Source organism: Petromyzon marinus, chromosome 1, assembly GCF_048934315.1.
Source record: "Petromyzon marinus isolate PM22_M1 ecotype Great Lakes invasive population chromosome 1, UKy_Petmar_22M1.pri1.0, whole genome shotgun sequence".
In the NCBI taxonomy this organism is placed as follows: Eukaryota; Metazoa; Chordata; class Hyperoartia; order Petromyzontiformes; family Petromyzontidae; genus Petromyzon; species Petromyzon marinus.
Window position 1 is genome coordinate 28,314,034 of NC_133667.1, and position 22,172 is coordinate 28,336,205.

The following is a 22,172-nucleotide window of genomic DNA, read 5'->3' on the forward strand; positions in this document are numbered from 1 at the left end:
TGGAGTGCCAGTGTCTATTACTTTATTTACATATTAAAAAATGCATTAAAGACCATGATGAAGAATTCATGAGTGGAGTACTTTCACCCACATGTTTACGAATTGGCTAGATCGCTATGTCTGGCTTGGCACGTTTGTTTCTGGTAATGGCAAACAAAAAGTTGAAGCAACGAATGCTACGTTATGTTTTTAATATTGTATTTTGTATATCTTTATTTATACTTTGTTACGCTTTTGTAAAACCGTTAACTTGGTTATGGTAAATGTAAAAGAGAAAAAAAAACGTGAATCGATAAGAATTTAGAAGGGGGGCTTGATATTTCAGCAAGGGGGGGGGGGCTCTGGTCCCCTCCAGCCCCCACTCTCGACACTAAGGGGCTTCTTAGTGTCGAGGGTAAAAAAAAGCTTCATAGCTAATAAGATGCCACCGAAAGACCCAAAGAGTATAAGATTCCTCCCGTATAAATGAATATTCTGATTCTGATAGTCTGATATGTCACGTATATTTTCTGTTGAAAATTTTTTGTATGGTGCGGCACACAAACGCAAAGCGTCTCCTTGTTCATATAAGTGTTGTACATCTCTGTTGGTGAGCTTGGGCCCAGTGGTGGTAATTCCTAAATCTTACAGTAAGTGAGTAAGCAATAGCCTTTCCACAGGACTTCCTGCAAGATGGGCTTCCACCAGGATTTGAACGTATAACCTTTTTACCACGCTTGCCAATTGGCCAGATAATTTCAAAGTTTAATTCTATGATAAATAAAGCATTATATGTATATATCATAATTTGTTTGCATCTTGTTATTTTGTGCAGTAGCAATGGGGATGATCTACATCATTAGACCTCCTTTGCCAGTACCAAACTGTAATAATAGGGTTTTTCCCCTTTTTTCTGGCAACAAAACTGAAACCTTTTTACAATGATTCATGTCTGCATTAACCACAATAGCTGCAGTCAAAATGCAAACAAAAAACATACTATGATAATATATGCATTGTCCTTGAAATGGATTGGTCCACACCAAGGGACGGCTTTCTTTTGAGCCTCGACCCAATTGGTGCTCGACCAGAGGACGCCTTTTGGCGTCATCTGACCGAGCACCAATCAGTTTCAAGGACAATGCATATATTATCATAGTATGTTTTTTGTTTGCATTTTGACTGCAGGTATTGTGGTTAATGCAGACATGAATCCTTGTAAAAAGGTTTCAGTTTTGTTGCCGGAAAAAAGGGGAAAAAACCCTATTATTACATAATGGGTATGATGCCATGGAGTAATAGGACAGCACATTGGAATTGCGATCCAGAGTGTCGCCAGTTTGATTTCCCGGCATGGAAACTGAAGCAATGGTGCAAGTTTCTAAAATCCCCCCCCCCCACTCTGTTCAACGCAGCAGTATAAACAAGAACACCACAAAATAGAGGTTTTTGGGTTAGATCGCGTAAATATATAAATGTGTCGTTAAAACCCGCCACCACCCGACACAGCCAACAAGTAAGAGTTGTCACGTAAACAGAACATGCCAATTCGTCACTAGTACAGCACACCGGTGTGTTGGAGAGCCACAACATGTACAAATGCTGGCTGTGTCGGGTGGTGGCGGGTTTTAACGACATATTTATATATTTACGTGATCTAACCCAAAAACCTCTATTATGGATTATATTGGTTACGAGAGCCTACGTGTTAAAGTACACCACATTTAGTAGATTGGCAGGTCGCGTTTGGTGGGGGGGGGGGGGGGGAAGTGTGAGTACTCCAACGTCTTTCAAGACATCTGACCAGCGTGATGAGGTAGACCAACATATCTCTGATAGGGGGCTCTCTAGAGATCCTTCTAGTGGGGGGCCCTTCTGCCAGCAGTGGTGTGAGCGAGACATTGCAGAGCTGCACCTTTGCCTTTGCAGGGCACACCGATTTCTCACGTTGCATCGAGCGCTACAAGTAGCAATACCTAGAGATGCCCCGTGACAGGTTGCATAACACACTGTTAAGCGACACAGCTTTAAGCAACAAGCCAAGGGAACATTCTACTTAAGGTGTTTTTTTTTTCATGCGACCCGCCCAGAAGTGCAGGTTGCATGAAGGCCATTGTTTAATTCGTACGATTGAATCTCTTTGTGGACAGGTCTGAAATTTTTCACCCAAGCTGGTGGGGTCAGTGACTATAGAAGGTGGAGGGGGCCAACCCGTTTGTCTGAATCAGATTCTAAAGCCTCTGTAGGTTGTTCAGCTTTGAGCTTGTAAAGGACACCACAGAAAGTACTACTTAAACATGCGTCACACTCGGCTGAAAATGAAAGCTGCATGCGCACGCCACGTGTTTATGTGAAGCGAAAAATAATTCAACGTTACACGACACTTCGAATGTTCGGAATGGATTTGCGCAATAGATTAAACATCTGCTCAGCGTCTCTGATCTTCGAATACTTTTTTTAGCTTGGGCAAAAAACTCTGCAAGTAATGAATAAAAAAACGAAATCCAACATTAAAGCAAATTACGACCAGCATGCGAACTGAGAGCAATGTACAAACAATGTGTGCAAACTGCTTCCAAAGGCAGAATTTTTTTACGCGAAAAACAGCGTCACTCAGCATCCCCACTGGTATTTTTGTAGTGCGTGACATGTGGCCCTTATCTAATCAAGTCACCATTCTATCATTTATACAACCTTAGGAGCCTAACAATAAAAATAAACTGCGGCACGCCCAGACAAAAATGTATCCTCTCTTTCTTCACATTCCAAGGCCGCACATGCACACACACGCGGCTCATTACGGCCAAGAAAAACAGATCACAAATAAGTGGCCCACTTTGGACGAGAGCATAGACCTTCTTTAGAACTGGTTTGGACAACTGAACGAGCGACTTCAGAATCAGAATCTTTATTTATCCTGGGGAAATCTGATGAGCTACAAAGCTCTTTTGCCACAGATGGTCAGCATTACAAAGAACACTGCGGATTTCCTCGGCACGTCCTAATTTGACACATTAATACACTGTGTATTTACAAATTCAAAATTGCTGCCTTGTAAATCAGTTAACCCCCCCGCACCCCCGCCAGTTTGGAGACTGCCAACATAATGTTTGACGCGTAGTGTAAAAGCATTCAAGAACACGGGAAAAACCAGTTTTTTTCTTCATCTTTGGCACGTGCGTCAGCAAGATACACAAATACACAGCAATGCATACTATTGTGCACAACGAAAGTAAACAGATCATTCTGCTAAGGTAAAAGTGTCAACGTCTGCCGAAACGACGCATGGGGAGCCAGCTGCCTTTTCAAAATGCGTAAACAAAAAAAATGTGCCCATCGTAATTCACGTATCGAAACATTTCTCAGCGGATTTCCAATTCAATCAAAGCTGTGTCAATCATTCGTCAGTACAAATGCCTTTCAGCAATCGGCTTCGCGTGGCACCACGAGACCCGCAGCTCCGAGAGGCCCAAACGCAGCATCGCTCACAGGGGGCCTTTCGCCATTTTGCCACCTTTGACTTAGAAACCGCACAGGTTCATATTCTGCTGCGTGCGAGTTTCAGGATGCAGATTTGTGCATTTTCCACCGTTCTTTTCTTGTTTTGTTGGCACAAAATAAAGGTGGTTATTTTTTTATATTTGTAAAAAGAGTTTATTTGCTTGTATAATATGGATTTTTTTTTCTGGTCGCGCAGCATTCTGATTGCACTATTGTTGTCATTTATTCAGTAGCGCTGTGTATGAAACGCATCATCGATTTTCTACATCATGTGCGAAGGGAGCGGTATGGTGCAATGTTCAACCAAGTGGCTTATCACATGGAAATGTATTGAAGCCAAATACTCCAAGCGCACGTTTCTAAATGTGGAATGAAAAACTGGAGGACCCAGAGAAAAAAACACACTACGGGGAGATCATGCAAACTCAAATATAGAGGCGTCAGGATCGGGATTGAACCCACGACCTCCTGCGTACTAAGTGAATGAGATAACGCCTCACTACGCTGACGACTTTACAATGGTTTTCCATGTGGTCCATAACTGAAAGGCATGCAGAGCCCTTAATGCAGCAGTGGATTGCTAAAGGGCTGCAAGTTGTTATATAATGTATTTTACATTATTTGGTAGTCAGCCAAGAATTCATGAAAAATTTAAAAGTGCCAGTTTTCTTTGGCTCCCGCTCCATTTTAAGCGTATACTGTTAAAGAACCCAAATCTGTCAAGCATTATGCTTTTGTAAAAATAAAATCTAGATTGATAACAGAAACAAACCAATATAGTTGTATGAATAACATTGATTTGTTATTTTTCAGATGTATATATTGCAATTGTGCTGCTGACATTACAGAATGAGCAGAATGAAGATCCATTTGGAAATCTTAAAGCTAGCAGGGCACCTCTTCATTACGGGAGGACAGCCATGGGAAATGAATGTCGCAGAACTACCTCTGAAGACCTAATTTATCCGCACGAGCTCAACGTCAAGAGGTCACAGTGGGCAAGGCCGCTGATGCCACCGTCCCTCATTGCCAACGCTCTCCCACCCTCTGCCAGATCCCGCAGCTGCCGCGCGGGCACCATGCGCCCTTCCAAAATCTGCCCTTAAAGTATTCCAACGTCTGGTCTTAGGTCTTCCCCTCGGTCGCCGCTCTCACGGTGACTAGGCCAATCCCTGTCTCTGTAACTGACTCTCCCCTCGTCCTGCACACGGTCCCGCCCACGCTCGGGGCACATATTTTATGCGTTCTGAAACGTGTGTTCTTTGCGTGTCAATATAACACCAATTTTTTTCTCATAGCTAGAATTTGCCAAATTAGGTTAAACACCAAGCAAAGTATGATGGGTTGTTTTTGGACGATTGTTGGTTGGCCAGGCTGAGACTGTCAACTTGTAAGACTTGTGAACTCGTTTTAATCATGGGTAATTGCCTGGATTCAAACCAACAAACTCAGCAGTGGCAGCTCAGTGCCCTGACCCCTCAGCCACATGGCCACATTCCATTGATATGTTATTGATATGTTATTGAATTCAAAGGCAGACAGTGCAATTTTATATTATGATGATGACTTATTATTTTCCATATTTAACAGGTTCAATAATGACATCTCAGGATCATAGGAGGTGGTGGCAGCTTGGAGAGGCCTTCAATTCAGCAGTGGTTTGACCATAGCTGGTCATGATGATAAACAGCTACAAACAATACGATATATCACATTTGCAATCGGTTATATTTAATTGCTTTTGCTGCGCGCCGTACGGTTCATCCTGATAGAAAAATATGGCACTTTCAGAGTTGCGATTACCAAAAGCCCATAACAAAGCCAAAGTGTAGAATGTAACAACTCTATGGAACCTCTGGATGAGACAGATTTCTAATTAACCATGAGAAGGCTTCATTTGCATGTCTAGATGAGCACACAGAGGCCTTGAATCGCACAGCCAACATCAACAGGGAGAGAAAAACACAGGCTGTCACCGCCCAGTGATTTTTCAAGAGCTGCCAAGAAACAGCAAAATTCGAGGCTGTGTGATGCACAAATAAGCACGTCGGCTCCGTACACGTTTTGTCGAAGTTGAGCGGTGGAAATTTCTAGTTGAACATAATGATGCGTCGGTATGAGAAAATTGATTCTCAGCGTTTTAGTAAACAGATAAATCGGAAGTACAAGTATGGCGGTGAGTATCTTTGCAGCAAAAACCTGTAAACGTTAACATTTAGGCACTTAAAAGAATCCGTGTACAGGGACTTAGGCTAGCAAGTCACCATGATTAAGAGTAGCGTATTCAACATTTTCCTTGGGGCAGTTTTCCTCGAGAATGCACAGCTCCCCTATAAATAGAGGGGACTGTGTCTCGGCGCACAAGAGAGAGCAGAAGGGGTTCCAAGTTCTGCATTGCGACTGCACAAAGTGGAACAACACAGCGCTGTGAACAAAATAGCCCGAGTCTACACGTCCGATTATATAGCAGAGCTGACATGAATGGACACAGGCAAGAATTCATTTGGACTGCGTGCGTGAACCAGAGACCGGCCACGTACACGCACTCCGATCGCTCCGCGGGCCCCCCATTCCAATCCCAGATCAACCTCAAGGTCACACCCATCGTCTTCAAGATCCCCCGTGCATTCGCTCCCTGCCTAACTCTCCCTCCTCATATCACTCGACTCCCCTCCACTCACACTGCCCTCCAGCAAACAAGGCTTTCCGTCGAAGCCCCCCCCCCCACCCATGAAGAGGTCGCTTCTGCTCCTCTACTGTCCCACAGGTCTGCCCCCTGTTCAAGCTCAAGCTGAACGCCTTCCTTGCCTCCTCTACCTATGACCCACTCTCTCCAAGGGCTGAATTAACGCAAGGGGCTTTAGGGACCACGGCCCAGGGCCTTGGATATTTAAAGAACCTCAAATTGTATATATATATGTACATATCCTGTTTTGTAATGATTGAAACACAATAACGAAGCACTATTATACAGCCAAAATAGAATTGAGTCATTTAAGCCATGGTATAATGGTGGCGAAATAAATATGGTGACAAAATGAAAATAGTTTTTCTTAGCGTTTTTTTATACTTTTAATTAGCTTTACAATCACATTAAAAAAACTATAACTGTAAAAAGACTAAGGCAAGTAAGAACGGAGTGATTGGCACTAGGGATGGGCGGTGCTGGAAAGAACCGAATGTACAAAAAGGACCCCCCCTCCTCTAAATCTACAACATCCCCAAGCCCTCATCAAACTTAATCCAGCGCTGCCACTATGCACAAAACATGCCCACTCCTTCTGAACAGCGTCTTGAGATGCGGTCGCGGTTTATACGCGCTGTAAATCCACACCGCGGTGTACCTGGTGCGACCTTACCTGCTCCCCCCCGTTCCTGTAGGTGAGGAGCGGTTCCCCGACACTCTCGTCCACCAGGGGCTCCTTACGGCTCAGAGAGAACTCTGGCAGGAACACGGCGCTCCTCCCCTGCTCTCCACACACCTGCAGAAACAACCGCAGTGATGTACGTCTCTAGATGAACATCGCGCTCCCGTGTTCACGAGCTTGTCTGTAACTGGCAAACGTTCTCACACGTAATTGTCGCGATGCACGTTGCAGTGCTGTTATGTCCTGGATAACCCTGTCACCCCCACACCTATTGACCGTCGAGCAACAACCAGCATGGTCAAGTATGCCAGATGCGCCGTATAGAAAGCTCTCCGATGTGTTTTTAGGTAATACCGCAAGCTCTTTGGCGCAATGTACGACGTCTTCATCCAGGCCCTAGGAGGCGCTTCGGTTACCGAATTCAGTTCCTGCGGAAGCGCCCGGCATTTTGCAGCACTCACGTCGGACATTGTGGTGACCAGCACGTGGAACAAGCAAACAAACACCCCGGGGAGCTGTACCCTTACGACCAACGAGACAGGTGGGAGACCTTCGACCAGCAGTAGATTGGCGTGTGGCGGTAAATGATCACACAAGGCATTTGACGATCTGACGATTCATCGATTATAATACATTTTTCGAACTCAAAATGCAAGGGTTTAACTGTGCATGTATGGGCATGATTTACGCCATATGCAAATCATGATGTTACACATAGTCTATTGGGTTTGACAACACTGTACAAACGAGAATAAAGATAAAACAATCTAAACAAGACGCATGAGACTACAAATAAACAAAAACAAAACTAATTCCCATTCCTGAACGAACTTGTTACCCCAAATCTTGAGAATTCCTCGAGTTTCTGCCAGGTGAAGCGTTACCTTACACACGTGTGCAGCATTTGCACAGCAATCATTCTGGTCAAATAACTCTACTGTATTGTGAATAAAAACAGTTTGAGTATCAATAAACTCCCATTGCAAGTCCAATCTTTAATTATTATTATTCTATTTAAATAATCACCTTCCAATGAATTTACGGAAATCCAAAGAGGTAAAAAAATGTGTTCAATCCCCACGACAATTCAGCCCATCCCACTTTCACGGTGGGCTTTTCGCGCACGCACAAAGCAGCGTGGAGAAACGTGATCATTAAATCAATCATCTAATGGAACGCCTTTGTGCAGCTCTGCTCAAGGACCCCTGTCTGGGCACGGGGAAACATAATGACCGGCATAAAAGCCACTCAGAGCTCAGCGGGGGAAGGATTGGGGAGGGATGTGTGGAATGATGCGCTGTGTGGGCAGGAATTCTTCAACTTGGGACATTAATCACAGCTCGTTACGAGGAGAGCATTCGCGATCGTCTGTTGGGAGATGGACGCCGCGCTCGATACTTCAGAAAACATTATTATTGAGGGAAGTCATGCTGGTGTGTGGTTTGGCATCAGAGAATGTGCCAATCGCAGAAGCTTTCTGGTTATGCCCTTCGCAGTGGTGGTGCCAGCCCATCCCTTGGGGCACCCCAAGGAGGAATTCTCTTTCGGGGTTGCCACACTTTCAATTGCTAAAATCCGAGGTGAGACGACAGGGGATGAGACGGACGGCAGACGTAGATGCGGTGAGATAAGAGAACTGTAGACACAAATAGAGGTGCAGTGGCGTGTGAGAAGGGAGACGCAGATGGGACTCAAATGCAGTGAAATGAGAGATGCATACGCGAGATCTGGATGTACAGTAGTGATGATGTAAGAAATGTAGACACAAATAGAGGGGCAGTTGGGTGAGAGAAGCGGACAAGGTAGATATGAGATATGAATTGGCGGTTATGATTATTAATGTGTTATGTTAATTATGATTTACTTGTTAGCCAATATCTGATACACCCATTTAGTTGAACACGTAGGCTTTCGCTACCAATACAATCCATAATATACGTTTTTTGGGTTAGATCGTGTAAACATATGAATGTGTCGTTAAACCCGCCACCACCCGACACAGCCAACGAGTAAGGTTTCTCACGTAATTAGAACATGCCAATTCGTTCCTACTACAGCACACCGGTGTGTTGGAGAGCAAATCCACATTTACTATCTGAGTACGAGGCTTCGCCAGTAATTACAACTAGCTTCATCAGGCCACAGCCAGATTCGTGGAGATATCCTCCTGTTTAGTTCCTTAAACCATTTAGTTTAATGAATTCAGGGGCCCGTTTTCTGTTTGGGGTCCTAAGCCTTTGCTTAGTTGGCTTATCCCAAACGCCAGTCACTATGTATCCATTTACAAGAAAAGCAATGTAATGATTCGTAAATGCATTTTGAATGCCAGTAATGTTTTACAGCCCTCTTTTTCAGTGCACTGATAGATGAAAGCCTCCCAACGGGCAGTTGGGGAGCTTGTTTCATCATACTTCACCAGGGAGGGCCTCGGAACTGGTGCAGATGTCACTCACTACTGATATAAGCCATGACTGGGAACTGACCTCAGGTTGCAGGGTTCAAAGTGCATTTTCATTATTGTACCCTAAATAGTGCTGGGGTGGAGTGGTGGTGCAGTGGTTATCAGGCTGCGCTATGAACCTCGTGACCCGTGGCTAACAGCAGGCGCGAGTGTTATCTCAACTGATCCTAGAAAAAACCCTTCGGCAGCCCCTACTAACCAGTGTGGTCAAATATGGTCAGACCACCCTCACGTTGGAAGGCCTTCATCCAGCAGTGGAATGAGCAGAGGAAGGAAGATTATGTATTGTATGGTACTCATAGCTCGTGCTGTCTAGGATCTATTTTTTTGTCATCTGTAACTTTATACGTAGATATTTACAAGAAGCTCCCCATTGTGCGAGCGTGAGCATAAAGATAGTAAATTACTCAAGTAGAAAGCCTTCTGCTCACAGAATGCACCGCGCAATTTGTCATTGCTTTGTATAGAAACATTGCAAGGAAATATTTACACGCTTGTGATTCCACACAGTAGCAAATGACACTTGATACGTTCCCCAATGCAATATTACCTTTTTGGAATTGTCATGTAATCTTTAACGAAGGTTGAGTGCCCTATTTACTCCTCTCACAATGGTTATGTGGTGGGCCCAATATCGCAGATCCTATTTTCCGCAGGTTATCCGTGGGGTGGGGGGGGGTTAGTCACGGATAATAGGAAGCTATTTCACAATGAACTATTGGGGAACATGAGGGGTCATTTCAGATCATTGGAAGCACAGGGTTGCTGACAGCGGTTGTTCTTGCGGACCCTTCAGCTCTCACAGATAATAGGATTTGCGAGTAATAAGGTAACGTATAAGAGGAGTTCTCCTGTATTCATTTTATTGCACGCGGAAACATTTATCTTGAGCAGCACCCATTGCCCGTTTGAGCAGACAGACATCGATGTCAGCTTTGAAAACGTACCTTGTATACTTGCTGTCAGTTTAAAATCATTATTCGACCATACGCTTGCCTCAACGAGCTGTTTGCCCAGCATGTACAATGAATTGAAATTCAACCGTGACAGTTGCTGTTGACAAGTAAATGTGTGGGGATATTAACAAGCAACAAAACGAGAGCAGAATGTTATATGCCCCAGGTGTAAAGAGCCGAACAATCTGGGATTTATTTCACATCTAGTTCATTCATGCCAGGAATCCATCGTTGGAATGGTTGGTTGTCAGACACAAAGGAAACACCCAGATGACGCACAGTCCCCGTCACACCTGTGACTGGTTTGACAGCTAACGGATCACCGTGTCACTGTGAAAGTAAAAAGCCGCAGATACAACTGATCTCCAATGACCTCAAACTAACTTCTTGCTTTGCTAAACAGGCTACGTACAAAAAATGCGGTGAGTGCCATGGGCTATGAACCCCGCGACCTGAGTTTGATTCCCAGCCACGGCCAACTTCAGTGGCGAGTGACAGACGAACCTGCGTTGGGCACACCACCAGCCTTCACCAATTCGTACTGGCAAGGTTGGTTAACTATCGACACATCGTTGGAAGGTGTTCTTCCAGCAGTGGATTTACAAAGGATGTAAAATAATGTATGTATATTGTACACGTCTACACACACGACACATATGTACAGTGGAGCCATCTATATTAGAAACAGACAAAGATCCCCAACTTGATTTTAACAGACTTTTGGGGAAAGTGCTTTTAACGAGCGCCTATTAAGGTGGCACAGCACACGAGGGGGTGGATGGTCACGACCACGCCGGGCGACCTTTGTCTTCCCAGTCGTGATGTTTACACTACATCAGGTACTCATTTAAGGCTGAGATGTCCTAGGGGAGGACCGGGACTGGTTCGGATACTCATCACCGATGTTGGCTATGCAGGTGAATAAAACTCAGGTCACCGGATTCGTAGCGCAGGGTGCTGACCACTAAGCTATCACTTCCCAACAACAACAGCTGCAATTTGCACCTAAGTGGTGGTGACGTCATCACAGCGTGTTCCAGGCTAGGTGCACTTTGAGGCCACATGAAGTGTGGAAGGCTCGCTGACAGAAGGTCACGGGACAGACACAGGTGTTTTGAGTTAACTGGGATGACTGACAGATGCACCACCTGTGCTACCCACTGTGGCAACTTGCTACATTTTAGCCACTTGGCACTCCACTCATGTATACACAGACACACTGGATTAGAAACTTCTAAATTACGAAATATTACTGTTATTAATGCTTAAAAGAGAATTGTTACATGAACACCACTGAACTTTACCTTATTCCACTTTTAACCTTTCGACTTATAAAGCGATACCAAATGAGTAAGTAATGTCTGTAACAAAAAAATTGGGTTGTTCATGCGCCACATTTATATGGATATACAAAGTGTGTCGAAATATGCCACCAAGCCATAATAAAAAATAAAACATATGTAGAAACGTGCAGCAAATCACCCAATATCATCAGATCTCGGAAAACAAAGCAGGAGTTGAGCATGCATAGTGCGAGGGTTGTGTGGCCGCTATGCACAGTAGACGCCGTGGACAGCAAGGGGCAATGCAGCAAAATCCATTGGGTTTTTTTTTCTGCACGCCTCCCACCTGACTAGCGTGGTGAAGTATGGTCAAACGGATGCTCGCAGGCCAAACTGCATGGGGAGGCCCTAAACTGGCGGTGCGATTGACAACACCAAAAACAACAACAAAAATGGCCTCTAGATATTACTTGTACAAAAACAAATTACAAAATTCATACGGTGGGGAAAACACAATTTTAACGATTTCAAAGGAAAGACACTGTTGGTAAGTAGCCGGATTTCAGCTACCAGCCACGTCAAAAACAACAGAGCGTGTGTGAAACTCACCTGTCACCTGCATTCCTTTTGGTAAATTCCAGCCTCAGTTTTTAAGCCCTCAGCCCTCCCACCCAAAACGCGAGTCCATCTCTCCCCTGCCGTTTCCCCAGCCCACGCGCCCCCCCCCCATCACCGCGTGTTGGGTTTTATAAATACTTTTTTCGCTTGTCAGGGCTGACGACATTATCAGATGGACAACCTCCGTGCGCGCACGCAACAGGGCTGTGTCGTGACTGACGTCCCCTCGGGCAAAGCCGAACTTTGCTCTTGAACCACGCGCGCGCCGCAGCATGCCGGAACCACCGGTTGCATTCAGGTGCACACACGTTGGCTTGATGAGGAGCCTCAGTGCCTTGGTGTAACACTGCGGACAGCCGAACAAGCGGCGCTATGCTACGGATAATGGAAAAAATAAACAAAGGAGACAAAATCCGATGTATTTGCATGCATTTTGTAACGCTTTGCAAACGTGCGTTCGACCTCCCAAGTACTGTGTTTACGGTTAAAGTGCACAATGTGTAATTATAATTACAGAAGTACAAATCCCGACAGGGGTATCGATGTAGCCTATCATCCCATCCAGAGTCAATCAAATAAGTGCAATGTTATCATAAGTCAACAGTGCTTGTCCTATGTAGACTTGCTAACATCGTATGAATGTGTAATGCCCACCACTAATTCAGGGTTATAAACAAAAGATGAGTGCTACTACCCATGCCTGTGTGAGTTGGAAAACCACTTTGCCTTTTTTGAAAGAGAACAATATTAAATTTTGATTTAAAGCTTTCGTGACTGCAGTAATTCATATTCTTAGTTTTTTCGGTAAAGTCACGTTGAAGAGAAACAACAAAATAACAAAATATATATAAAACAATAAAAAAATTCTCACGACGTTTCGACCATAACTCAAACGACACACCTGATGATGACCGTTTGAGTTATGGTCGAAACGTCGTGAGAATTTTTTTATTGTTTTATATATATTTTGTTATTTTGTTGTTTCTCTTCAACGTGACTTTACCGAAAAAACTAAGAATGAGAACAATATTGTTAACGAATTACAGACATTGTCAGCAGAGATAATAAGCAGGGCCATTCACGAGGAGTGTGGAAATAAATAACTGCACAAAAATGTACATGAAGTATATATGTTTAAATCTCAAAAAATATTATTTTAGAGCACCATGCAACAATTTTTAGCATATTAAAAAAGCAAATCTGTTGTCGCAGCAGGATCGACAAAAGCATTTGATTTTATTAGCAAAACCGTTTTGTGCTGCACCACAAAGTGCACTCGGTCAGTTGTGAGGTTTCCTGTGCATATAGTGGCTTTTGCTTGCAAAAGCTGCATGGCGGACCGTACAAAAAGCTCACTTATAGCCTCGGCTAAATTAACATTTGCATGTCCAGCAGCCTCCCTTGTGCACTGCTCTGTAATTCATCGGGAACGCCTGGCGAAGCATTTGAACTCGAAACCTTTTCGTTTTGCGGGCACGTTTTTTGCCTTTCACAATGCGGCCCTTGGTTAAGTGTGAAGCAGCAATGAGATAGGGTCAGGGCAGTGACTAAGCTGTAATGTGACCTTGAGTGGTGGCTATGCTGCACGGTAAATACTCCTGGGATGCTTTGTTAACTGGATACAAGAAGTTAAAAATAAAAGTAGAAAACAGCGTCGCTCTAGGGGGGCGGCTCGTGTCAGAATTCTTAGGCCCACGAGATATTTTAATCAGTGGGTAAACTGCCCACCATCTGAACCGCCGCAGCGGATATTATTAGCGCCGAAAACTAAGACCTTGGCCATGTTCATCACATTTATTTTTTGTTTCTCTAATCGGCAGATGTTACGTGCCGTGACGCAAGCCTACCGAGCTGCACGCAGGAATGCATTTTGATGTTGGACGGAGAGGAGGACACAACATGGTATCCAAAAAAATAAAAATACATTTTTGTTGCCAGAAAAAAAGGGGAAAACCTATTCTCAGATTTTGGTACTGGCAAAGGAGGTCCCATGATGTAGATGCTCCACCCCGAGCTCTCATTACTCTGATAATGCTTTTGTCTTTGGGCTGTACGAGGTTTGGCATCCTCTGGTCTAACACCGTTTTGAGACTAGGCTCAAAAAGAAAGCTGTCTCGGGTGTGGACCAATCAGTTTCAAAGACAATGCATATATTATCAGAGTACGTTTTTTGTTTGCATTCTGACCACAAGTATTGTGGTTAATGCAGACATGATTCCTTGTAAAAGGTTTCAGTTTGGTGTTCTAACATCTTAACACCTGTTTTGTTGCCAGAAAAAAGGGGAAAACCTATTCTCAAATATCATTCCGTTTTCATAGTTTATTTTCCACGAGATTCATAAATGATTAAAAACTTTCCGTACGGTATGCAGTAGCTGTGTTTCAGTGATTTTTTTTCCTGCGAGTCAAGAGGCAAATGATGACTTTCACTGTTAATGCAATTGTAATGCTTGATAATCCTCCTACTCATAACACCACTTAAACATTGGCCACTCAAAGTTATGTTTGTGTAAGCAATCATCTGACATTTCGTGTTTACAATGCTTAAGCCTATTAAAAAAAAAGTTCCGTTTTGTTTCATTATTTAACTAAACTGTGATTGTGCCAGTACGGTGCTAAGAAAGCAAACACGTTGGCAGAGGCCAACACCACAGCTGGCTGCTAAGGGGGCCGGTAAACACAGCTGTGTGCCATTTACTCTTATCCACACCGTTTAGCAGAAGACTGCATAACGTAGTGTCTGCCAGACACACCGCACATTAACCGCGTTCGGTTTGAATTCTTTCTTCACCCACTGTACTGTGTCACGCAGAAGCCAGCGAGCCATCCAAAATCCAAACCACGCAGTTTTCTCGGCGCACGCAAGTGGCAGTGCTCTCATTGTAACAACTTCTGCTCTGCGCTAATGGGTGCAAGTCTAATGAGTTCCTGATGGATGTGTAGTTTAACAATACCCACATCTATCAATGAGCGCTCTGTTGTGCTTGTCTGCCAAGAGGGCAAATACATCGTATAGTTGCCTCCTATTGGGTCCCTTGCAAAATATGCTCGTTAGTCATTACCCATATTTCAAAGTATGCGGTTTGCATCGAAGAAATATGTTTCCACTTAAAATCAGTGTACAAACATTCGTGCAAATCTTTTTTTTTAAGCAAGAAACACATGGACAAAGACCCAACTGGGCCTACAATGGCTTTTGCTAACAGCATGTGGCTGTGAAAGTTAAGTTATTATTATTAATTGTGGCAATATGAACCTTGTCCCATAAGTGTCACATTCGGACATATTATTGTTACATAAGCTGAATGTCTTCATGAAACCTTCTTGATAAATGTTCGGTTTTACCCATTTCCAGGCTCTGAATTTCACCCATGAGGCTTGTTTCCTCCACAAACTTTATCGTTCGATAGTAACCAACGAGGTTTGGATGCACAACAGTGACTGAAATATAGTACTTAGGAACACGTGTGTTTATCAATGCTTCTCGCAATAAGCAAACACAACATTTATTTAAAGCTTTATTTTACAATTTCTGTGAATATGCCACATATCATTGCATTTTAACGCATCTAGGATTGAAAGTTTTTCCCCGTAAAAAAACGATCAACTGCAGATTTTTTGTTGTTGTTGTTGAAAATGCAGACATAAAACCCAACTCTCGCTGTCATAAAACAAGCCTGCTCTGCGATTTCATGCAAAACCATCTACCGCATCTTCTTTGGTTCTTTCGGTAAAGTCACGTAGAATGAGAATAAAATAATAAATTGATAAAATAAAATAACACAATAATATTCTCACGACGTTTCGGCCACAACACAAGCGGCCTTCATCAGGTGAAGGGACGAGACACAAGCGGCCTTCACCTGATGAAGGCCGCTTGTGTTGTGGCCGAAACGTCGTGAGAATATTATTGTGTTATTTTATTTTATCAATTTATTATTTTATTCTCATTCTACGTGACTTTACCGAAAGAACCAAAGAAGATGAATCATTGCAGTCACGAAAGCTTTAAATCGAAACATCTACCGCATCCTTGGCATGACATCCAAGAACACCTTGTTGTACGCGCGATATTCGCCAATTGTTTTGGATAACCTGAGCAGCAAAACGTGGGTTTCACAACAACAAAAAAACCCACATTGGCGTTTCCCGAAGGATGTTTTGCGCTTGCGGAAACATCAAAACCGCGAGCTTTGTTGCTCGTTAGATAACCGAGAGAAAAAAATTCCCCTCGAGTTGGTCTGTGTGAGGCATTTATTTGTCTCATGTAGTCGTGAGCTACATTGCTGTTTTATTTCTTTCACAGCATACGCGGCAAAAAGGGAAAACACTCGAGCATCTGGCAAAGTGAACTTCCTGAGATATAAGTCACACGCATTAACGTCCAATGACTTGTAAAGAGGAACGCCCGCCCACTGCACATGTGCGGCGCCGAGGCAAAAATTAATTTGGTCAGTGGGAAGAGATTGGAATGAAAACTAACACTGAGCGATACACACACACATACATACACACACATATATATAGACTACTCGTGCCTCATTTCTTACTAATTTTATAGAACACAGATTCATGACCTAGGAAATTGGTTATAAATGCGCCCGGCATCAATATTGTTAGTTTAGCTACAAAGTTCATATTCATAAAAAACGACAATGACAAATGAGGTCAGGAATTACGATCAATGTCAGATGCTCCATTCGCTTATTAACTCCAAAGCTCTGCAATCGTAGTGTTTTGTTCATACAGTAAGCCGTGTTTGATTGGGATTCGCTGACAGGTCCACGGGGAGGCATTCAAAGCCACTCAGCAGTAAAGAAAATAAAAATTGTTGGGTGTTGAAACAAAACCTTCAAACTTAAAATGCAAAAAGGTAGCGGTCGTTACGGTATGGTGCCCACTAAAACCCAATGCAAAACACAACCGAGGAGTAAAATTGCCACTTCCATTTGGCATACGTGGTTGGATTTCAAAATGTGGGTCTCCACAGCTGGCTAAAAAATAAAATAAAAATCTCTCCTTTTTGTCCACTTGACTAAAGCACGCACTATTCGTGTCAGCACCTTTGTGCAATATTGAGGTAATCTCACGACCGTGACCAAAAAGCCGCCCTGATCCCTAATCACATTTTCATCGCCTCTTCTTAATCCCAACCAAAAACAAAGTGGCTAAAGAATAACGAGGGGGTTTAAATGTGGGTCCTCTCGCATGAGCCCTGCCATAGCCACCCACGTGCGGGCCAGGCTTTGGCTGCGAGAGGTGGGAAGATTGCATTGAATTTAAAATGTAGAATGTTATTGGCCAAAATTCCTGTTTGGAGAGCAACAGAAATGCCTCGCGCGCAATGACAATTTTTTTTTTTGCATTCATGTCAAGTCTTGCAGTTTTTTCTTTCCTCCTTTGCAATCTGTTGTATTCAGCAGGGGTTTTTTTTTTACGTCAATTTTCTGTAACGTACTGCAATGCATACAGCCATTTATCAGCCAAACAGTCCTCCGCGTTCTTACGGGTGTTGCAATTTTAAAAGTAATATACTGTAACAAATGGTCGGTTGAGAAAAAACGGCCGAGATGCCAAGATTATGCCTGAGTTCACACAAATACCAAGACAGAGATCCCCAGTATAGCCTTTAGCAGACTCTGAAGGCCGGCACGGCACACGAGGGAGTGGTGCGGCTAACACCACGCTCAGCCGTATTTGTCTTCCTCGGAGATGATGTTTACACACCGTACCAGTGGAGGCCCAGAGCCAGCTCAGATATTCGGCACTGATGTTGGTTATAATCAGGCATTGAATTCGGGTGACCGGGTTTGGAGCATAGTGTGCTAACCACTGTACTTCCATTCCACACGCGACACACAGAAACATTTAAATTTGCACGAAATGTGAAATATGCACTCTTAACGGAATGCATCCCAGACAGTAGTAAATACGCTATGCTGCCTCATTATCTTGGAAGATAAGTGGCTATTAGATCAATTTGAATGAAGGAGCTGAAGAGAGCTGAGCACAGGTTTTTGACTGGCTAGAGTGTTCAGACCAAGGGTCAAGGAGCGGCCACTGATGTGGAAGAAAACAAGATGAGGGTATTGTCCATCACTGTTCATAGTCCCATGAACTCTGACCTTCCCGAGTAGCATGCTTTAAAAAACGACAAAGGTCTGCGGCGTGCCCGAATAAAAAGGCAAAGAAAGTGTAACGAAAAATGTGACATGCATCGTCCGTTAGAGGGTTAAAATCGCTTTTTGAACCAGCTGTTTCAGTTGGACACATGAATCCCGATATGTGGAGATGTAAGTTGATTTATTATGTTCAAAGTAGCTGCACAAACACGGAAATATTTTATTGCTAAATTAATTGAAACGCCCCTTTTTTCACGAATTTAATATTTTGAAGGTTTTCTAAACGGGACTAATAATATTTAATTTCTACTACGAAGCAACTTCCACGACTCGCATACCCAGTAAACCTGGGTGCTATTTTGCGACCATTTTAAGTACACAAATGCTGGAAATTATTGATACACAGTACACATAGGTATGCGGAATAATATGCAGGATACGTCAGAATCCTCCGTTTAATTGTGCACACTGCAGAATGCTGAGAGTGGGCTTGGGCAGGACACACTCGCTGGAAGGGATGAAGGCAGGCAGTCAAGAGTAACATAGGAATGGAAGTTCAAGACGAGAACATGCACGATAGCATGTCCACCATGGAAATGGAGTGATGACATCAACCCGTGTGGAGGTGCAAGACCTATGTCTAAAGTGTAAGACAGTAAGATGGTTTTGGAAAGTATTGCTCCAACAGTGGATTGATCATGGCTGCCGATGATAACGATGAGGTACAACAACAAAGTGTTTTATAGACAACGATCATGTGCACATTTTAAAACCACATAACAAATCGTATTGCACATACAAACATCATGAAACTACCAAACAAAGTAAAACATAGAATTTTGACCATCGTGGAGCAGTAACACATTAATATTCCACCAGGATTACTAGGGATACATGTATATACACACAGGGCACTCTTGGTTGAGCCCTGTCGAGCCTAATGCACACCAGAAAGTACGAGTAGTCGTGTTTCATTGTTTAAAACAAGAAAATAAACGGCTCAACACAATGTACATGTCAGCCAGCTCAACAGATGTGGCTTAAGACCGTCTATAAATGATGGCTGGTAAGCGGTTTGGACTCCCCGGGAGTATAGTTTCATGGCAAAGTAGATATTTAAGCCGTTCAAAAAGTACCATAATCGGGGAGGGATGCTGTGGCTGGGTTGGGGAAAGATGGGGGAGGGTGTGTGGGCAGATGCCGTATCTTTGCACACAATGGTACGCCCATCTGCTTCAATGCCTCAGAAAGAAAATGCCCTTTGTGGGTTGCATGGAAGCTTGCCGGGGAGCACAGGTGTAGAACATTTGTTTGGAATGCCGTATTTTATGCAGAGGGTGAAAGAGGGGGTTAACACATTTCCCTCTTACCTCTCACCCTCACCTCGTGCCCCGCTCCTGCCCACCTCATTTGGAGGCAGGTTAATTTAAATGGAGTTTGAGTGAAATGACACCCAAAATTAGCCATTTCAATTGTAATACGTTCAATGCAGAAATGGTTTGAGAACTATGAATGACCATGCACTCTTTATTTTTGCTTTATACAGCTGTTACATAACCAGAAGCTTGAATCCATGAAATAGTGGCCTTTGAACACTTAGCCTCAAAGAAAATAAACCAAAGAACCTTCAATTGCTTTGCAATTAAAGGTTCTTTGTCGTTTGGTTAACATAGTTCAAAATATATTTACGATGTACTCTATTGTAATGCCACAGTTTGCTCTATTTTTCTAGTACATATTAACGTTCTGCATAAATAATACAATACTGGCAGTCGATGTTCCCTCTGCCTTGTTACTGCCTGTGCTACACCAATAATCGCCGCGTTTCCATAGCCCATCTTACTTTAACATTCCCCTTAAATGACGTGGAAGAATATTCAAATTGGCTCACGTTTCGGAAACAATTCCAGTACCAAAACGGTATTCAATATTTAGGTTAAGAAAATTATGCTTAGACCAGTCAGTATAAACATTTCCATCTCAAGCAAAAGTATGATTAATGAGACAAAAAAATGTTTTAACGCACATTTAAAGAACAAATATGTTTTTCTTCCCAGCAGAAAGAATGGTGAAATAGTAAGGTTAGTAACCACACTGTGCAAGTAACTGGACTGAGACCGATATGACAATAGTGGCAACAATAGACTGGGAAAGAGACACGTAAAAAAGGTGTATTATGCTTGCATTTCAATGTTCGCACGTCACACCTGACCCTTACCTGTGGCGTTGCAAAGGTGAACAAGCAAAGCAGCGGTATCAGCCCATCCATGGCTAGAGGACGTTCGCATAAGCACACAAGAGCCACCTGTCCATTCCACACCCTTTACACCTGCACGCCACCGCAACACAAACAGCGTTTACAATCGTCGAGCGACTCCCGTCATTACAGACGCGGCGACCGACTCCGATGCAAATCGCGCCGCTGGGCAGGCATACAAATTGGGTCGGGTGGGGACACAAATCAAAGTGGCTCGCGGCAGAAGAGGGCCAACCAAACGTGAGACTTTTACACTCAAAACGTGCACACAAAACGGTGTAATTTAAAAGCACCCGTCTTTGTTAACATAAACCAAAACACCAGAATACCGATAGATTTTAAAAGAGGGACAGAAAGAGAGTGCGGGAGAAACTCAATCCAAAACTTGCACATATTTATGAAAATTAACTACAAGAAATAGAAATATACAAAGCATATTTTTTGGGGGGTAAAAACACACGCAGGGCTTACAATGCTTTGTACTCAAGCCAGCAAAAATAAAACTTACAATTAATTCCTCCTCCTCCTCGTGGTTTTCAGCGTGTCCTGCGCGGACTGGTAACCCGGCCCAGGACTGGTGTCATATGGTACACGATTGTGAGACGTCTCTTCTGTAAATCAGGCAGGTATCAAGTAAGGGCTGGGTTGCCCCCCTTGATAGAGGAGGAGGAGACAACACTCGCCTCTATGTATTGTCTCCCTGCAAGCCCTGTCCCGGGTGAGAGCAGCACCAGCAAGAGAGAAGAGATCCTCCCCGCTGGGATGCTGCTGCTGCTGCTGCGCGTGGTTGAGGGAGTGCAACGGGGCAGTGCGCGGTGTCGTTTCCTGCGCACTCAAAAAAAAGGTTTAGCGGTTGTGGCTCTTTTGCGCAGTCGGGTTTCCGCGTTTTATTTAGCTCCACTTGCCCCAACCCCTCTTGTCCTAACCCCCCCCCCATCTCCCTCCCTCCTATCCTCCCATCCCACGCCTCCAACCAACCAACCAACCCCCACCCATCCACCCCCCACCACCAGGTCCATCTACCGGCCCGGAGGAATGACATACTGACGCTGCGCAAGCGATTGGTGGGTGAGACTGAACTGCAACGAGAAGAGTGTGGTTTGTCTTGTTGGGGGTGGGTGGGTGGGTAGGTCGAGCGAGCGAGCGAGAGGGGGACAGGCAAAGGGGATGTGGAGCCCCGCCTCGCCGGGGGCTCGGGAGGGGCCCAGAGGGCACGCGTGTGACTGTGACTCGAGTCACGCCAACTGAACACGGAGCCAGCGCGTGAGATGCGCGTAAAAGCGCGCAACCTCTGCACCGCAGGGCTTCTCTGAAAAGACTCCCCCAGTCACACCGTTTGCCAGTGGGTTTTTTGTTGTTGTTGTTTTCAATGCTAATTCATTCTCGTTCGCATTCTCTCTCTCTCTTGTCTGTTTTCTGGTTGCGCCGCGTGGTTTATTTTTGTTTGTGTGTTGGTTTGATGTACGACGTTTCACTCCGCGTGCTGGGTGGGAGATTCTCCGGGAACTCCACGTGCCGGGGGAGAGCGAAACGTCGGTCATCGTGCCAGAACAACACGCGTTACACCGCGTGTTACATTGCACAACCGCGAAAAAACCCCCCTATCCGGCAGTACCACTGGTTACAC

General features: G+C 44.1%; 1 protein-coding gene across 3 annotated transcripts in view; it reads right to left on the bottom strand.

Annotated features, from left to right (window-relative positions):
* The window catches only part of LOC116939322 (ADAMTS-like protein 3), a 99,153-nt gene extending 77,680 nt beyond the window's left edge, over positions 1 to 21,473 (bottom strand). For 2 of the 3 annotated variants that reach the window (XM_032947537.2, XM_032947527.2), the window contains exons 1-3: positions 21,054 to 21,472; positions 20,507 to 20,617; positions 6,840 to 6,962 (exon numbers count right to left, since the gene is read on the bottom strand). In XM_032947537.2, coding sequence (XP_032803428.2) covers positions 6,840 to 6,962; positions 20,507 to 20,557 — 174 coding nt within the window. In that variant the 5' untranslated portion in view covers positions 20,558 to 20,617; positions 21,054 to 21,472. Of the gene's footprint in view, positions 1 to 6,839; positions 6,963 to 20,506; positions 20,618 to 21,053 lie in introns of all 3 variants that reach the window. The other variant, XM_032947547.2, reaches the window with a different exon arrangement.
* Between the last annotated feature and the right edge of the window lie 699 nt (positions 21,474 to 22,172).